The 17,571-nt window shown below is 34.7% G+C and overlaps 1 protein-coding gene across 1 annotated transcript in view; it reads left to right on the plus strand.

The window, feature by feature from the left end:
• The window catches only part of TDRD10 (tudor domain containing 10), a 1,185,287-nt gene that overhangs the window by 867,824 nt on the left and 299,892 nt on the right, over window positions 1-17,571 (plus strand). Inside the window, exon 9 of the mRNA XM_044079377.1 lies at window positions 3,254-3,344. Coding sequence (XP_043935312.1) covers window positions 3,254-3,344 — 91 coding nt within the window. The remainder of the gene's footprint in view (window positions 1-3,253; window positions 3,345-17,571) is intronic.

Here is a 17,571-nt window from a genome sequence, read left to right on the forward strand (position 1 = left end):
GTGTTTGTTGTGTACATATAAACCTATAAACTATACTACCGTCACTACTAACCACAGTCGGAATTTGCTAGTTGTCTTTACATACTTCCAAATCTTGTCTGACAACTATGTTACTAATGTTATAACTGGCAAGAAACCGTCTTAACTTGCAATATTTGCTGTATATACTGTTGATAATCAGTATCTTGTCATTGTATTAAAGGCAACAACCTTTAATGTTGTTTACTATTGTTGAAACTTGTATCTCTATTTATCATGTGCATGATGTGGAGCTTTTCTCTTTGGGCATACGCTCTAAAAGGACCTGCGTCCATTCAAAACTTCCAGGTAAACAAATGTAAAATAAATAGTGTGCGTGTGTGTGTGTGTATGTGTATGTATATATATATATATATATATATATATATATATATATATATATATATGTATGTATGTATATGGGTCTACTTCAAATCAGTGAAAGCTGACATCATTGAAACCTGTTTCATTGAGATGAGTTTGTTGGACATGCACATAATCGAAAACTGACAACATTGAATCTCGGAACATCAAATTGAGGGTACTTGCGTATAGTTAGTTGCAGCACCAGTAACATAGCTATAAGTATGCCTTTTTTTTCTCAGTAGTGTGATCTGCAAGTTGGTGTATTTAATTTCTGGGTGGGTGGGGAGTTCTCTCTAAGAACATGTAGAGTTACGTGAAGATTTACTAGTATACATAGAGTGCGGTGAAGTGTGTATTAATGTTTTATTTTAGTTTTTTTTTTTTTTTTTTTTTTTTTTTTTATTGTTACATTTGTTAACCCGGCTAGTCCAACTGGATATATTTCCATTTTCAGCAGAGGCCCGGGGAAAAAAGCTCCACAGTAACATTTAAATGTTTATAATGTACAATTATAAGAGAAAAAAATGAAAATGTAAGACAAACAGTACATGAGAGAACAGTAGTTCCAAAGTCATACTATCTAAGAAGATACCATATTCAAAGAGAAATATTTATACAAATATAAAGAAATACATTAGTTAAAAATAATTAGAGAGCCTTAGCTTCAGTAAAATAAGCTAATTAAGAAATATGGAAACTTTGAAAGGAATAAGATACTCCTACAATAAGGTATGAGAGGTTGTTTATAATTTGTTCACAGTTATTTCATGTCCTCTTTTCAGGAAATAGTTTAAAATAGTTTCCGCTACTCAGTGGTAAGTAATATTTAAAAAGTAGAGGGGGAGGGAGGACAGAGAAAGATGGCATGGAATGCAGACAATTAGTCAGGGTAACAGGAAGGGCATAACCAGTGTTTTAAGATGTTGCTTCAGCCTTTGCTTAAGGAGTTGGAAGGAGGGAAGTGCAGTTAGATCTGATGGCAACATGTTCCAATTTTTTCCACTGGTATTAGAAAACAAGGAGTCACCTGCCAAGTTATTAGACTTGGTAATGCTAGCCAGTAGTTTAGTGGAAGAGCGTAAGGAATTAAGGTTTACATAGTGGGTAATAAGGTTTGAGAGTATTGGTGTGTTCTTAAGTTGGTAGAATATCCTATGAACAATGGTAAGTTGGGAAGTATCAGAATGTTTTTTAGTTCAAGCCAGTCAAGCTGCTTTAAGTTCAGACAGTGGTGAGTTCTAAATGGGTTCCCAGTGGCAAACCTGGCAATATTATTATAGGAGTTAGTTTAGTGAGATTATTTTTCTTTAGGTTAGTTTATATGGGGGAAGCATAAAGAAGATTGGAGATTAAATGGGAGTGGGCAATAGTAGTTCTGGCTGTTGGTGCTAAGAAGGGTTTTATTCTATATAGGGAGCCCAATTTTCTATTTACGAATTTTATAGTGTTATTTATACGATTGCCAAATGTAAGTTTATTGTCAATTAAGACTCCTAATAGTTTGGTGGTAGAGTCTGGGGTTATAATGGTGCCATTATTTGATTTGATAGAGAAAGTGATAGGGGGGACTTACTGTTAGGTGTAAAGAGTAAGAGCTTGTTTTTTTTGGCATTCAAGAGGAGGCAACGTTTTAGGAGCCATGCCTCAACTGAGTTGAATACTGTCTGAGTTTGGGATTGTAGTTCAGATGTGGAGTTGGCAGAACATATGAGCGTGGAATCATCTGCATATTGTATGCAAGTAGCTTGAGGGATTACGAAGTAAAGGTCATTGATGAATACTGAGGATAGAAGTGGACCGAGAATGGAGCCCTGAGGTACTCCAGGGGAGACTGGCAGGTGGGAAGATAGTTTATTCTCCCAAAGGACTGCTTGTTGCCTATTGTTAAGGTAGTACTTAAACCAGTGAAACAGCCTTGGTGTCAAGAGCAAGGGATTCAAGAGTTTTTAGGAGTAGCGGGTGGTTGACCATGTCAAAGTCTTTTGACAGATCAATAAAGAGTGCAGATGAGAGGAATTTTTTGTTACGGTTTTTATTGATAGTGAATGAAAGGAGGGCTGTGGTGGTACTATGGAAATGGCTTGAAGCCATGCTGACACTTAGCTAATATATTATGTTGGGTTACATGTACATGATCAGACAGTTGTAGTTGGCTTATTGTACTATTTTTATGTGGCAGGTTGGTTAAATATATCTGGAAAGTGTGTTTGTTCCGGAATTCAATGTCATTTTTCATTTAAGTGCATGTTTGGCAAACTTGTCTCCATGAAATGGGTTTTGATGATGGCAGCTTTTGCTGATTTGAATTAGACCTGCACGTGTACATACACAGACATAAATATATATGTGTGTGTGTATGTATGTCTGTATATATATATATATATATATATATATATATATATATATATATATATGTTTATGTGTGTGTGGGTATATATACATGCATACAGATCTATGTCTGTATAGATAAATATGTATGTACATTGCAGATTCTTATGGAAACTTGTGCTTCCATACATACAGAAAAAATATTTTATACTTTGGTAAGTTTTGTAATTTTTTTTTCACTGTGTGTGTTCAAGCACATGCTACAAATAAAATTGGAATTCTTATTTTTTTGTGTAATTTCTATTAACTGTCTTTGCTATGATCTGCTCTGAGTCATTTTTTTCAGGATAGCCCACATGACTGTATCAGTCTGTTCTTACAAGATTATAAAGTAGGTTTACGAAAGTAGTCCTGTTGTCTGAAATATGGTACAGGTTTTGCACTATTAAACTATAGATTTGTAAAATGCAAAGGTGGAAGGAAAGAAGTTTTGTTTTCCAAGGTGCACATAGTTATTTTAACTTATGCTCTGATTTTGCAGGTAGCGTTAATTCTGAGATGCTGTGTTGTGGCTCTCCATTTACAGTTAAGGAAGCCAACTCCTTTGGCTATGCTGTCCCAATGGAAATGAGGTAAGTATTTAAACCAGAAAAAATATGATGTGCGTTGGCTTAGGAAGACAACAGATCGTATCCATATATGAGAGTGAATAGCCAAGACATTGGATAGTTTTTTTATTATAATGCTTCTTGACATAGTGTGCCAGATCATTCATAAATGAAAATACTTTACCATATTCATATTTTGTTCTGTTTATTCCTGCAACTAGTAGTCCTCATTTCAAAGGCCTAATCAATATTTAATGTTTTTCCTCACAGCAGATCATGACATTTAGGAAAATTGGCTAGTGAGCCTGATTATATTAGAAGGCTTGGCAGTGCCCCTCATGTTAAGTGAGTAGGGCAAAAAATTCCTACATGCTTTCTTTCACCAAGGAAAAAATGTGCGCCTCTACTTGGAATTTGGTTTTTCCATTTCCACTGGTTAACATGTAGTAAAACAAATCATGAGTCTGGTATTGTATTAACAACTCAGCAGGAAAGGAACCTAGGAATGTCCCACATTCTTTGCAGTTGTCACTGCAGCTGGATAAACAAGCAGTCTCTGGCCAGTTAAGTACATGATTTCCTTCAAGAGCACTTTTTGTCCTCCACCTAGAAAATTCAACATACAGATTAAAAAAAACACTTCCAGTGCAGTACAAACCATAAATTTAGTACTGTATTAATAGCTTAACAGTAAAGAAAAATTGACCCTTATCTATTTCATGGTTTGTACTAGATTGGATGTTTGTATGCTTAAAATCACCTTCATGATGGCTTCCTAGTTGAAGGGAATAACTGCTGTTCGGGTAAATGAGGTACCTAACTGTCCAGTAGCAGGAATACAAGGTGGGGGGATAATCCCCAGACAAGGATTAGTTTTCCTGTTCTGTTAAAATATACTAAGAGTTGATTTCTTTAAACAGCATTTTTAAATGTTTTTATTAAATTATTACTTACTACCTAGGCACCTATTAATAGAAAAGAATAATGCAAGCCATATTAATGTGTTTTTTCTTTCTTTTTTATCATATTTGGGCTGGCATTGTTTCAGGAGCTTTATCTGTACATATGTATATATCCTGTTAATCCTTTTTTACCTGTAGGAGCAGTTTTGAATCTGCTTATATAATGCCTTCTTGCTCCCTGAGGCTAGAGATACTGGGCCCTGAAGTTACAAACTAACAACTTTTTAATTGGTAGTATATGGTTTCATCCAGTCTGTTTTGCTTTAGAGAAGAAATGTTTTTACTCGTCTTGCATTCTTTTGAATTCTTCTGCTATTCTGTAATGTTTTGTAGTGTTTGTGCAAAGCACTTTGATTCAAGAAAGATGCAGTGCATTTAAAAGTGTAACCTGTCACATTACATCAGCCATGTGGATCTTTAGTGCCAGGTGTTTCTTTGGTTGAAAATCAGCTAATGTTGCAGTATGACTTTAGCTCATTTATTTATTTATTGGGATGGTCCAACTGGGCACTCAGACCCATTTTCAGTCTAGCTCCAGGGAGAAAAGCTCCATTAATGTTACAAAAATTAGAAAAAAAATTACAGAGAAAAAAATTTGTTTAACAGTAAAAATGGGGTTTTAGAATCATGCAATGGGTAATACAATCAAGACAGAGGTTAATACAATTTGATTTTTGTAGGAGTGTTACACAGTAATAAACTGGCTGCATTTAAGTATACAACAATATTAAAATGTCATTTACATAGGAGTGATGAAAAGCAGTACATAGTTATAAATGTCGATAGGATTTATTTTAATTTACAAGGATAAGATAGGTGAGTTGGAGTGTTTGGGGTTGGCCATATTCTTGAGATCTGAGAGAGAGAGTTAGGGTGTAAACAAGAACAGGAGTTTTGTTGCTCTTTAGGTTGTGCTTAAAGCTGGATACATGCAACAACAGCTGAAAAAAGCATTCAGTATAAATGTAAATTGCAAGCAGCGAAACAGAACGCTACTGAAATCGCTTGTCCCCTCACAACCAGCAATGTCCAACAACAGTTGAAAATGACTCCCAACACAAACCAACTGTTAAAACTGGTTTAATCCAAGATATGTTAAGCGCTTTCACCCAGTAATCATGAGCTTCATCAGAACAGTCAAACAACTCATAGCAAGGATTTAAATATACACAATTGGCGCCAAAAATTATCTCTGCTCCTTAAAGCTACAAACTTCATATAAAACATCTAACGTCATTGACCTAAAATGAAAAGTTCCTATAACTAATTAAAGTATAAAAAAGCATGTTCCATATCATACACATAGTTTGTCGTAAAATTTAATTATTACAAAAATGATGTTGTGCACTAGATTTCATAAATTGCATCAACATGCTATTTCTAATAATGGTTTAACAGAAATGTACTCATTTAATCCTGGTGATGTCATAGCAACCGTTAATAACTGCCACCAGACCTCCTTATATGCTAATACATTTTTAATATTGCCACCTGTTGGATTGTTTGACATAGTTTCCAAAATAGCAAATTTAAAATTATGGTCGTCTCCCTGGCTGTCTATATGTTTATATAGTGCATTTTTTAAATCTTTTTTTCTTATACTATATATATGAGATTAAATTCTTTTCCTAAATTTCTCTCAGTTTTTCCTATGTAAAATGATGGACATACCATACATTTCGCTAAATATATCAACATTTTGGTATTGCAATTGTCCTGTTTAAATTTAATTTTTGTCCTGTTGATATTTTTCAGTGTAATTTCTGTCTCTTCATTAATAGCAAAACACTGATGGCATGCGCCACATTTCGAAGGGTGTGTGGACCTCCCTGTCTTACTTACTTTCTGACCCTTTTCTAACAGTTTTTTCACATTACTTCCCATCTTATAAATAAATGTTGGTTTAGGTCCTAAAATATCTAGCTTTTCCTGATCAGTCAATAGTATGCCAATTTCTAATCAGAATTTCTTTAATCTGATTGATGTAAGGGCTGTATTCTAAAATGCATGCTCTACTATTTATTTTATTATTAGTTCCTTCCTTTCTCATCGCATTACTAGCTATTTCAATATTTTGTTTCATTCCTAAAAGTGGGACATACTTCTTCCCCCATTCACTTATGACATGTGTTTACTTCTCTCATCATCCATATGTGTTTACTTCTCTCATCATATCCAAGTCATATCCTCTTTCACCAAATAGTTTAGAAATGTAACTAACTTCATCTATCATATCTATATAGTTAGATGTCATTCTCAGTGCTCTAATGCATTGCCCCTTATAAATATTTTGTTTTAACTTCCTAGGATGGTTGCTATTGAAATCAACATAAGAGTTAGAAAATGTAGCTTTTCTATGTATTTTTGACTTAAAGCTATTTCCTTCTTTTGTAATAAGAGTGTCCAAGTACGCTACCCCTGTAGTGTTGCTTTCTGAAGTAAACTTTAAGTAATCACTACTCCTATTAAGGTATTCCAAAAAAATGTTAAAAGAAGACTGGTCTGCTTCCCACAATATATATATATCATCCAGGAAACGCGAGTAGTAATTTATATTGTCAAAATACTCCCTTTTAAAAATATTCTCCTCTTCCCAATCCAGCACATTACAAGGTTTGCATATATGGGGGCGCAAGCTGCCCCCATAGCTACTCCATTAGTCTGCCTGAACACTTCACCTTCATAATATATAAAGTTGTGTTCCAGTACTGTTGACATAAATTCTGTAATCAGACTAATTCTGTCCCAGTCTAAATTGCTGTGCTTCTGAATACTGTTTGTAAAAGCCTCCATTCCTTGTGTCATAGGGATGCACGTGAATAGATCATTTACATCTATGGAAGTAAATAACAGGTCCTTGTTTCCCATATCTACAGGGAAATTCTTTAAAAATTCCCAGGAATCTTTGACCAGATGTTTAACCTTCCCATAGATAGGTTTAAGCATAGAATCCACTGCTACTCCTAAAGGGAAAGTTTTGGATTTACTGCCAGAAATTATTGGCCTAAATGGTGGATTGGATGCATTTTTATGAACTTTTGGAATCCCTACTATGGTCGCCATAAATGGATGTTCTACCCTTAAATAATTATATAATTCCTCTGTTATCCTTCTATCCAAAAGAAAAACTCTTCAATATGTAGATCTATTCTTCTATAAGAAATGTTAACCTCATTCATAGAAGTAACTTCATAATTTCCTGACCCATGTAGTATATCATGCATTTTTGTACTATATTCCACTCACGACTCTTTCGGGGCAGTCTCTCCTCAACAGAGAGGAATGAAATTTTGGAACTCAGGTCGGAAGTTACATCGCTGAGAGGTGAGGTCAGTAAGCTCCTTAGCTTGTTCAACACTTTAGGATTTTCCAAAGGAGAGTTGTTAGATAGTGACACTGCCAATGGGCAGCCGGTCACAACAACACCCTAAGTAATAGTATTATGAATAACTTTAAGCATGGACCTGGATCGGTCAATGTGCAAATGGACAAGATGTTATCTCCAAAACAAGACGCTGTTATAGTTACCTCCTCACCGGAGATAACTAATGGACAGATACCAAGGTCTTGGCACCAGGAAGGTATTAATTTGCCAGTTTTTCCATAAAATTTGGAACATGCCAACAGCAGATTAGCAGTTACTGATTTTACGTTTGACTTTTCATTTGGTAATCTTACTGAAGAAGCTAGGAGAACAGGTACGAAGCCTAAACACAGTCAACAAATATGGACTTATGCACAAGCCAATGCCCTTGGCAATAGTGATAAAGGTACTGTGTTTATCAATTCTAACAAAGAACAAACTAAGCATTTGAATGTGCATGAAAGTTAAAGTAAGAAAGACTTTGTTTTGAAAGATTTTTTTGGTACGCATTGTGTTTTTGACAACAATAGCGAAGATCAATCTAAAGAGAAATTTAATTCCAACAAGTATAAAGGGACACTAAAAGATATGATTTACCTGTTTGGTAAAAAGCTGAATGCTATAAATGCTATAAAGCTTGACAATGCATATTTATCACACTGCATTACTTTGAATATAGTACCATTGGGTTTATGATTCCATAAAATACCAATGGGAATTGATTTAACCAACAAAGTGTAATGTGAATTTAACAAGTTATTTGATGCATTTGGTATGCAATATATGAAACTGTTAATTAAATACAATGATGAAAAGTTATGTAAAATTATTAGCAAAGTAGAACATATGAATGAAATCATATTAAAGGATTTAATGTTTGAAAATTGGGAAAAGTTGTATTTTAAACAACTTGAGTTAGCAGAATATAGAACAAAAAAGGCTTTTGACAGAAAAAGTAAAAAAATATGTAGAGACACTGAACAATACAAAAAAGGTAGAGTGTACTATTGGGGGAGGGAACAGTGGATGGACGATATAGATACAAATTACACCAGGGAATTCCCACATAATACATTACCCCCAGAGAAGAGAAATTTTTGTCAGGTATACAAGACGGGGAATTATCCCAAGTGGACAAAGGGGGAAATGTGGAAGAGGAAAGACACTCAACCCCCAAAGAAGTGGTAAATGAACTAACAGGAAGTACAGTTAATAAGTATGCTCATGTCATAGATGATGAAACTCAAATTATACAGGAAGGTGCTATTTATAGCTATAGAAATTTTAAAATTTTTAATTACACTCAGATTGGTTTGGACACAGTACATTTCAGTTTGCTGTCCAAGGGATTGAAATTCATACCCACCACACGCTTTCGTGTTGTGGATTGTTTAAGTGAGTTTAAACAATACATAAGGAATTTAAATTTAGCATTAATGTTTAAAGATAGAAATAACAGTAATGTGACAAACCGTAAAGTTTTAAAAAAGAAAAGTTGTTTCATGCTTATAATGAACTCTAATGTTCAGATGTATGATAGACTGGTTACAAGGGAGTTATACCAGTTTAATAATAGAATTACCAGAAGAAAATTCAAACATAATTTAACAAAGGAAGAAGCTGGGATTTTGGAGGAACTCAGAACAAATAGCAACATAAGAGTTATGAAACCTGACTAGGGTGGCGGTATTGTGATCTATGATGCCTTGGAATATAGTACAAAAATGCATGAATATACTACATGGGTCAGGAAATTATGAAGTTACTTCTATGAATGAGGTTAACATTTCTTATAGAAGAATAGATCTACATATTGAAGAGTTTCTTTTGGATAGAAGGATAACAGAGGAATTATATAATTATTTAAGGGTAGAACATCCATTTATGGCGACCATAGTAGGTATTCCAAAAGTTCATAAAAATGCATCCATTCCACCATTTAGGCCAATAATTTCTGGCAGTAAATCCAAAACTTTCCCTTTAGGAGTAGCAGTGGACTCTATGCTTAAACCTATCTATGGGAAGGTTAAACATCTAACATCTGGACAAAGATTCCTGGGAATTTTTAAAGAATTTCCCTGTAGATATGGGAAACAAGGACCTGTTATTTACTTCCATAGATGTAATTGATCTATTCACGTGCATCCCTATGACACAAGGAATGGAGGCTTTTACAAATAGTATTCAGAAGCACAGCAATTTAGACTGGGATAGAATTAGTCTGATTACAGAATTTGTCAATAGTACTGGAACACAACTTTATATATTATGAAGGTGAAGTGTTCAGGCAGACTAATGGAGTAGCTATGGGGGCAGCTTGCGCCCCCATATATGCAAACCTTGTAATGCTGGATTGGGAAGAGGAGAATATTTTTAAAAGCGAGTATTTTGACAATATAAAATATTACTCGCGTTTCCTGGATGATATATATTGTGGGAAGGAGACCAGTCTTCTGTTAACATTTTTTGGAGTACCTTAATAGGAGTAGTGATTACTTAAAGTTCACTTCAGAAAGCAACACTACAGGGGTAGCGTACTTGGACACTTATTACAAAAGAAGGAAATAGCTTTAAGTCAGAAATACATAGAAAAGCTACATTTTCTAACTCTTATGTTGATGTGAATAGCAACCATCCTAGGAAGTTAAAACAAAATACTTAAGGGGCAATGCATTGGAGCACTGAGAATGACATCTAACTATATAGATATGATAGATGAAGTTAGTTACATTTCTAAACTATTTGGTGAAAGAGGATATGACTTGGATATGATGAGAGAAGTAAACACATATGTCATAAGTGAATGGGGAAGAAGTATGTCCCACTTTTAGGAATGAAACAAAATATTGAAATAGCTAGTAATGCGATGAGAAAGGAAGGAACTAATAATAAAATATATAGTAGAGCATGCATTTTAGAATACAGCCCTTACATCAATCAGATTAAAGAAATTCTGATTAGAAATTGGCATATACTATTGACCGATCAGGAAAAGCTAGATATTTTAGGACCTAAACCAACATTTATTTATAAGATGGGAAGTAATTTGAAAAAACTGTTAGAAAAGGGTCGGAAAGTAAGACAGACGGGGAGGTCCACACACACTTCGAAATGTGGCGCATGCCATCAGTGTTTTGCTATTAATGAAGAGACAGAAATGACACTGAAAAATATCAACAGGACAAAAATTAAATTTAAACAGGGCAATTGTAATACCAAAATGTTGATATATTTAGCGAAATGTATGGTATGTCCATCATTTTACATAGGAAAAACTGAGAGAAATTTTAGAAAAAGAATTTACTCTCATATATATATATATATATATATATATATATATATATATATATATATATATATATATATATATATGTGTGTATATATATATATATATATATATATATATATATATATAGATAGTATAAGAACAAAATATTTAAAAAAATGCACTATATAAACATATAGACAGCCACGGTGACAACCATCATTTTAAATTTCCTATTTTAGAAACTATGTCAAACAATCCAACAGGTGGCAATATTAAAAATGTATTAGCATATAAAGTGGTCTGGTGGCAGTTATTAACGGATGCTATGACACCACCAGGATTAAATGAGTACATTTCTGTTAAACCATTATTAGAAATAGCATGTTGATGCATTTTATGAAATCTAGTGCACAACATCATTTTTGTAATAATTAAATTTTAAGACAAACTATGTGTATGATATGGAACATGTTTTTTTATATATTAATTATAGGAACTTTTCATTTTAGGTCCGTGACGTTAGATATTTTATATGAAGTTTGTAGCTTTAAGGAGCCGAGATAATTTTTGGCACCAATTATGTATATTTAAATGCTTGCCATCAGTTGTTTGATTGTTCTGATGAAGCTCACGATTAGTGGGTGAAAGCGCTTAACATTTCTTGGATTAAATCAGTTTTAACAGTTGGTTTGTGTTGGGAGTCATTTTCAACTGTTGTTGGACATTGCTGGTTGTGAGGGGACAAGTGATTTAAGTAGCGTTCTGTTTCGCTGCTTGCCAAGCTAGATACATGGCTGTCCTGTTTTATTGGGATAAACAGGTATTTTCACTGTCTGGTGACAAGGACGAGTGTAGGAGTCGCCATCTGTATTACAGGATTTAGAAGTTCATTAGGCTCCGATAACCTGTGTGACCGCAATGTGATGGGAAGTAGTGCTTCAGAATGTTTTGTAAAGACCTGTGTGGTTTGTATTGTGTTGTGCTCAGTTTGAATGAATGTAAAGTCTTCAGGTAGTTCTAGCCAGTTTAGCTTCTTTAGTGTTAAGCAGCGGAGTTTATGGTAGGATGCATTAGCTGCAAATTTTGCTATTAAGTATGCTTCTAGTTTAGTAGGGTGGCTTGAATGTTGGTTCACATGGGTGATGCATAGAGAAGGGAGGGAAGAAAACAGCATGATGCTAAGGATTTTCTTGAGGGGTCTGTGAGGTAGGGTTTGTTTTGGTAGAGCAAGCCCAGTTTTGGTGAGTTTTGTTGATGGCCTGGGTAGTATGCAAGTCATACTTCAGGTTATTATCTATTATGACTCCTAATAGTTTGGTATTTGTTACAGTTTCTGTGGTGGTGGTGTTTGTAGAGATAATATTTAAGGGATATACAGGTTGTTTAAAGTGATCTGGGTGTGAAAAGCATTAATTTGGGGTTTTTTTTTGGTATTTAAGATTAGCTGATGAGCATTTAGCCATGATTTTATGGAAGTGAAGGAATCTTGAGTTATTTGATGAAGTAGTATAAGGGTTGAGGCTGAACAGATGATGGTGGCATTATCAGTATATTGTACTAAGTTGGCAGCTTTGCTGGCTTTGTGCAGATTGTGTGTGATAATATTGAAAAGTACTGGGCTTAGAATTGATCCATGTGGTATACTGACTGAAACAGGGAGGAAGGGGGATAGCTTATGATTCCATTGTACATAGTTTTCTGCTGGAGTAATAGCTACTGAACCAAGTAAGAACTAAATGAGATAGTGATAGGGAAGATAGTTCATTGATTAGGAGTTGGTGGGATACTTTGTCAAATGCCTTTGACAGAACTAGGAACAGGGAGGATATTAGGTTACCATTGTATGTTGTTTATGGTTTTTGAGAAACTAAGCAGAGCTGCTGTTGTACTGTAGTTTTGTCAAAAGCCATGTTGTGCGGGGAAGAGTAGTTTGTTGCTTATGAGGTTGTTTAGGAGTTGGGAGCATATACATCTTTCTAAGATTTTGGACAGAGGGAAGAGAATTGCAATGGGGTGGTAGTTGGGGAGGTCTGTGCCAGATCCACCTTTATGAAGTTATATATGATGTGATTTTTTTCCAGATAGTGGGCATCTATTTAGGAGTGCTGAGATGGGGTAAGCAAGGACTTCGGCACCTAATTTAAGGTGTGCTGGGTAAGAGTTTTTCAACAGCTGGTGCAGTTATTTTCAGTTTTTGAAGGTAATTTTTGATAGCTGAAGTAGGTATTGGATGGAAAGAAAAGAGAGGATTATTGTGAGTATTGTTGGTGTGGATAGAGAGATGGGAGGGTAGATTAGATTCTAGTAGAGAGAGGACAAGATTGATTGAAGTGTGTTGAATTGGGTGGCTATGGGGTCTTTGCCATTTGCGGTATAAGTTGCAGTGGTGGTTTGACTGGGTTAAGGAGAGGTATGTGGTTGTCCAGATTTGTTTGGGTTGTGGTGGTGAATGCCTTGAAATTAGTGAAAGAATGCAATTTTGTGTAGTTTGACCTTTTTACATAGATTTCCAAGTTATCTAAAAATTTGCCACTTTTGTGGTCTGTCTTTATTCCATGCGTTACGTGCTTTGTCTCTATTTAGCATGAGCTGATTAATTTCTTTGTTTTTGGTTCTTTTTGTTATTATGGAAGCTAGCTCATTTATGATAAGAAATGTGTTATTGAAATAGTGTCTTTTAGTAGTATTTTGTTTTTTAATATAGAGTATTTCAGTTGTATTGGGAAGAGGTAGTTTGTCAATATGTTTTTGTTAAAAGATAAAAGTCTACATACTTTTTTAGTACTGTATGTTTGGGAGTGGGATTAGTTTGTCTTGTGATAAATGTGTGGAATTAGTCACTAATGTTTTTTGGGGGAGAGAGTTGTTTGAGGGTGAGATGGTGATGCTTCAGTTTAGTAGCGTGAGTGCCTGTTCCTGTGTTTGTTCTAGTGGGTGAGGTGATTACGTGAATGAAATTGAATAGGTTAATACAGAGAGGGTAAGGGAGCTAGCAAAAAAGTTCATTATAATTGGGGATGTGAATATAATGTCTTTGTTCATATTAGTAGAAAACCATTGAAGGATGTTTTAGAGAATGGAATTGTTGTAGCCTGGGGGAGTATATGGCAGCAATGCAAATAGTTTTGTGTTTGTTGAGGTGTAGAAGGGTAATAGATATTTCTGTGTTGGAATAGCTGAGGTGACTCTGTGTTATCTGGTGGTGATTAGTGTATTTTTAATGGGACAATCCCAGCATTTAAAATTTGGGACGAATTGAAGTTAATCAAAGTAACACCCACTTTAACCACATGATTTACATTCCTGCCCACAGTGTCATTTTACTTTTAAACATCCTTTAAATCCACAGTTCCGATCTCTTTTAGTTCCCTGTGTGAGCCAAGGTTTGGTTTGTGTTCCTGTCTGATTCCAAGCCTTAGACTAGGGTTGCCACCCCTCCGTTTTTTTTCTGGACTATCCGGAAATCAAACTGATTCTCCGGTAGTCCAGAAAACACTGTACATACTCCGTTATTCTGTTTCAAAACGGAAACAGACTATCAGAGTTTGTAAATCGGCTGATTTACTATGCTTTTTTTTTTTTTTTTTTTTTTTTTTTTTTTTTTTTTTTACAGAAAAGCATAGTAAATCAGCTGAAAGCAGGCAGCAGGAATGAAAAAAGGCATTCCCTGCCAATAGGTGTCATCGTGACATCACAAAATGGGCGTAATGTGGGCGGGAGAACGGATGGGATGGGTGGGGTTACTGGTGATGAGGGGTGTGGCTTTACTCCAGTTTTAGCCACGAAGGAAGGCAGTTTTAGCCACGAAGGAAGGTGGCAATCCTACGTTAGACTGTCATTTTCTACATCTTCATTCACCATCTAGCACTTCTTATGTAATTATTATATTTGCCAATCTTCTGATTTGCTTCTTAAGCATTACATTCACTGAGGTGAGTACATATTTTTTTCTACCGGCAAAGGTTGTAACCATTTAACACATTTGCAGCCTTTGACCACAATCCCATTTTGTGCTCTGCACCATAAACCAAAACTTGCAGGCATAATGCAAAAGCAAGAGGAACACCTCACTCAAACATATATCAATCTTGTTCATTCTACATTCCATTACAAACTTTAACTTGCACTCAGTTTGTTTTGAGGGTTTGCAGTGCACACGCTGCTTTTTATGGTATGCGCATGTATTTATTTTAATGTATCATTATGATTTAATCATAGTCCAGTCTATAGATAGTTAACTTTATAACATTTTAAAGGAACAATCTGTTATCTCCACAACAGCAGCTGCAGCTCTGTTACTGTATATTGTTTCTATTGCAACACTTGCCGGTGAGCAGGCACATGCTGGGGACGCTATATTATACATTTGTTCAGAGGGAGAGGTAGCAAATGCAAAGAGTAAACAAAGAAAAAATAACGTAAAGCTTCTTTCACTCTGGATCACATCCTTGATCGGCATTTAACACTTTTGTTTGCTTAAAAAAAAAACGAAAAAAAGATGAAGTCCTATTAACTTGTCTTTTAATTATAATTGGCCTTTGCTGCTGAGGGGAAGGGGGCTGTCTCAGAAGAAAAATGTGAATGATAGTTTTGCTTCTAAAGTAGACTGGCAAGTAGCAAAAAATATACTGAGCTCACATAACCATAAGTGGCATGCAATACTGTGACTGTATGTGGAGAAGCAGGACATGACTTGGAAGTTTTTAAACTGTTTTTTTTTTTATTTGCTGCAGCTATATTGGAGGACTGCATGTTTCCCTTAAATGCAGCTGTAAGCAATGCGTCAGCCCTTTTGTTTATGCTTCTAAATAAGCATTGCTTTTCTGAGTTTCCGGTTCATTGCAATTCCACCTATTTAAGATCATTGAAATGTTGGCATACCTATCAAAAAAATCAAGACAAATGTAAAAAAAAAAAAAGAGACAAATGTTAAATGTTGCTCTTGTAAATTTAGAAAAGGAGTATTTTGTATTAGTATGCATTTTCTGAAGAATATGATGTCTGAAACTGAAATCTTTGTTATTTAGTGACTTCTTTCTCAGTGTATGCCAGAAATCTACAAATTTTATGAAGAACAGACCCCAAGTATGAGGCACATATCTAGACATTCTGTGAAATTCTGGACAGTTGAGAGGTATGAATGTTGGTAATGTTCTTCTAATTACTATTAATAGATTTCGAAAATCCAAAGAAGACAAGCACCAGCAGCTAGGATAAATGATTTAAAATAAACACATGTTGGTTATCAAAAGAAAATAAAAATAAAAGAACTGATACATGGCCAGGGTAGAACTGTTTATTAAATATTACTTTCACAGGTATACAACCCACTTCGTTAGACCAAACAGAATAAAACTAAAGCATCTATCCACTAGCAGAAGCTGTCATACTGATCTGATAAATACGTACACATCTGTCTATATATAAAAGCGCTGGTACATCAAATGGTCATGAGCAAAAACTGTCTTGGCTATAAACGAACATCTAATGAATACGTACACATGTATTCAAGCATAAAAATCTTAAAGTAAAAGTTCCGCGTTACTAGCTAAATAAAACATCTGCAAAACATGCAATATGGATAATATGACCAACAAAGGTCAAGGACATGCATCTGAATGTCGTACTAAAATAAAACATCACAGGCTGAATGAACATTCTGTTGTAATATACATTTAAAATTGAGTAATGCAAACATAGTAATATATGAAGAAAAATGCAATGTAACTGAATAAAGGATCACCTCTCCTACTGTGTTAATATCCACAGCGGCCAGACTAATAGTGAACTTATTATTATTGATTATTTTACAGTTGAACACCCTGTTATACCAATCATTCAAGGTATCCCCAAGATTCATAAGAACCGAAGCAGACCTCCTCTGTGATCTATAGTTGCAGGGGCAGACTGGTTGATTTAGCTTTTTTCTGGTTTTATTGAGAAACATCTGCGTCCAGTATTGGATAATGACCTATATATTGAGAGATGCAACAATTTTTACATTATTGGTATGTTTTTTAACAATCATATCAAATAAAAAAGGTATACATGCTATAACTACATATTTAACTGAATATAGCAACTATGATAGTAAACTTGTATACTTGATAGGCGAGTTCATTTATTTTATATATTTCTTTTATATATTTCTTTTATTTTACACTTGTTAACTGGCTAAAGTCTGGCTGGGCAAGTAGCCCATTTTCAGCAGAGTTTCTGGAGATAAGCTCCATAATAGTAGTACAAAAAGATTACAAAAATTTGAGTTACAAACAATATACAGAAAGTTTGACAGTTGCCAACGATCACAGTTTACAAAAAGGTAAATGTAAAACAGAAAACGTTACATTTTTTAAGCCTTATTACAGGCAGTAATATGAAACTCATTAGATATATAACTAAAAACCATTGTGGTATTTTCATTTAGTAGAAATAAGACAAGAAAATAGAATAGAAAACATTTGATCAAAGGTATCTGAAACTAGCCAGGAGTATTACAGGGGCATAGCCATTGTTGAGTAAGGTATTCCTTTAGGAGTTTTTTGAAGCTATGACAATCTGTGTTTTTTAAGATATTCTGGGGTAATAGGTTCCACTGTTTGGGTACTTTGAAGGAGAAGAGTCACTGAAGTAATTATGGGACTTTGTAACGTTGAG

Source organism: Protopterus annectens, chromosome 8.part0 (assembly GCF_019279795.1).
Source record: "Protopterus annectens isolate FY-2018-M chromosome 8.part0, PAN1.0, whole genome shotgun sequence".
In the NCBI taxonomy this organism is placed as follows: domain Eukaryota; kingdom Metazoa; phylum Chordata; order Ceratodontiformes; family Protopteridae; genus Protopterus; species Protopterus annectens.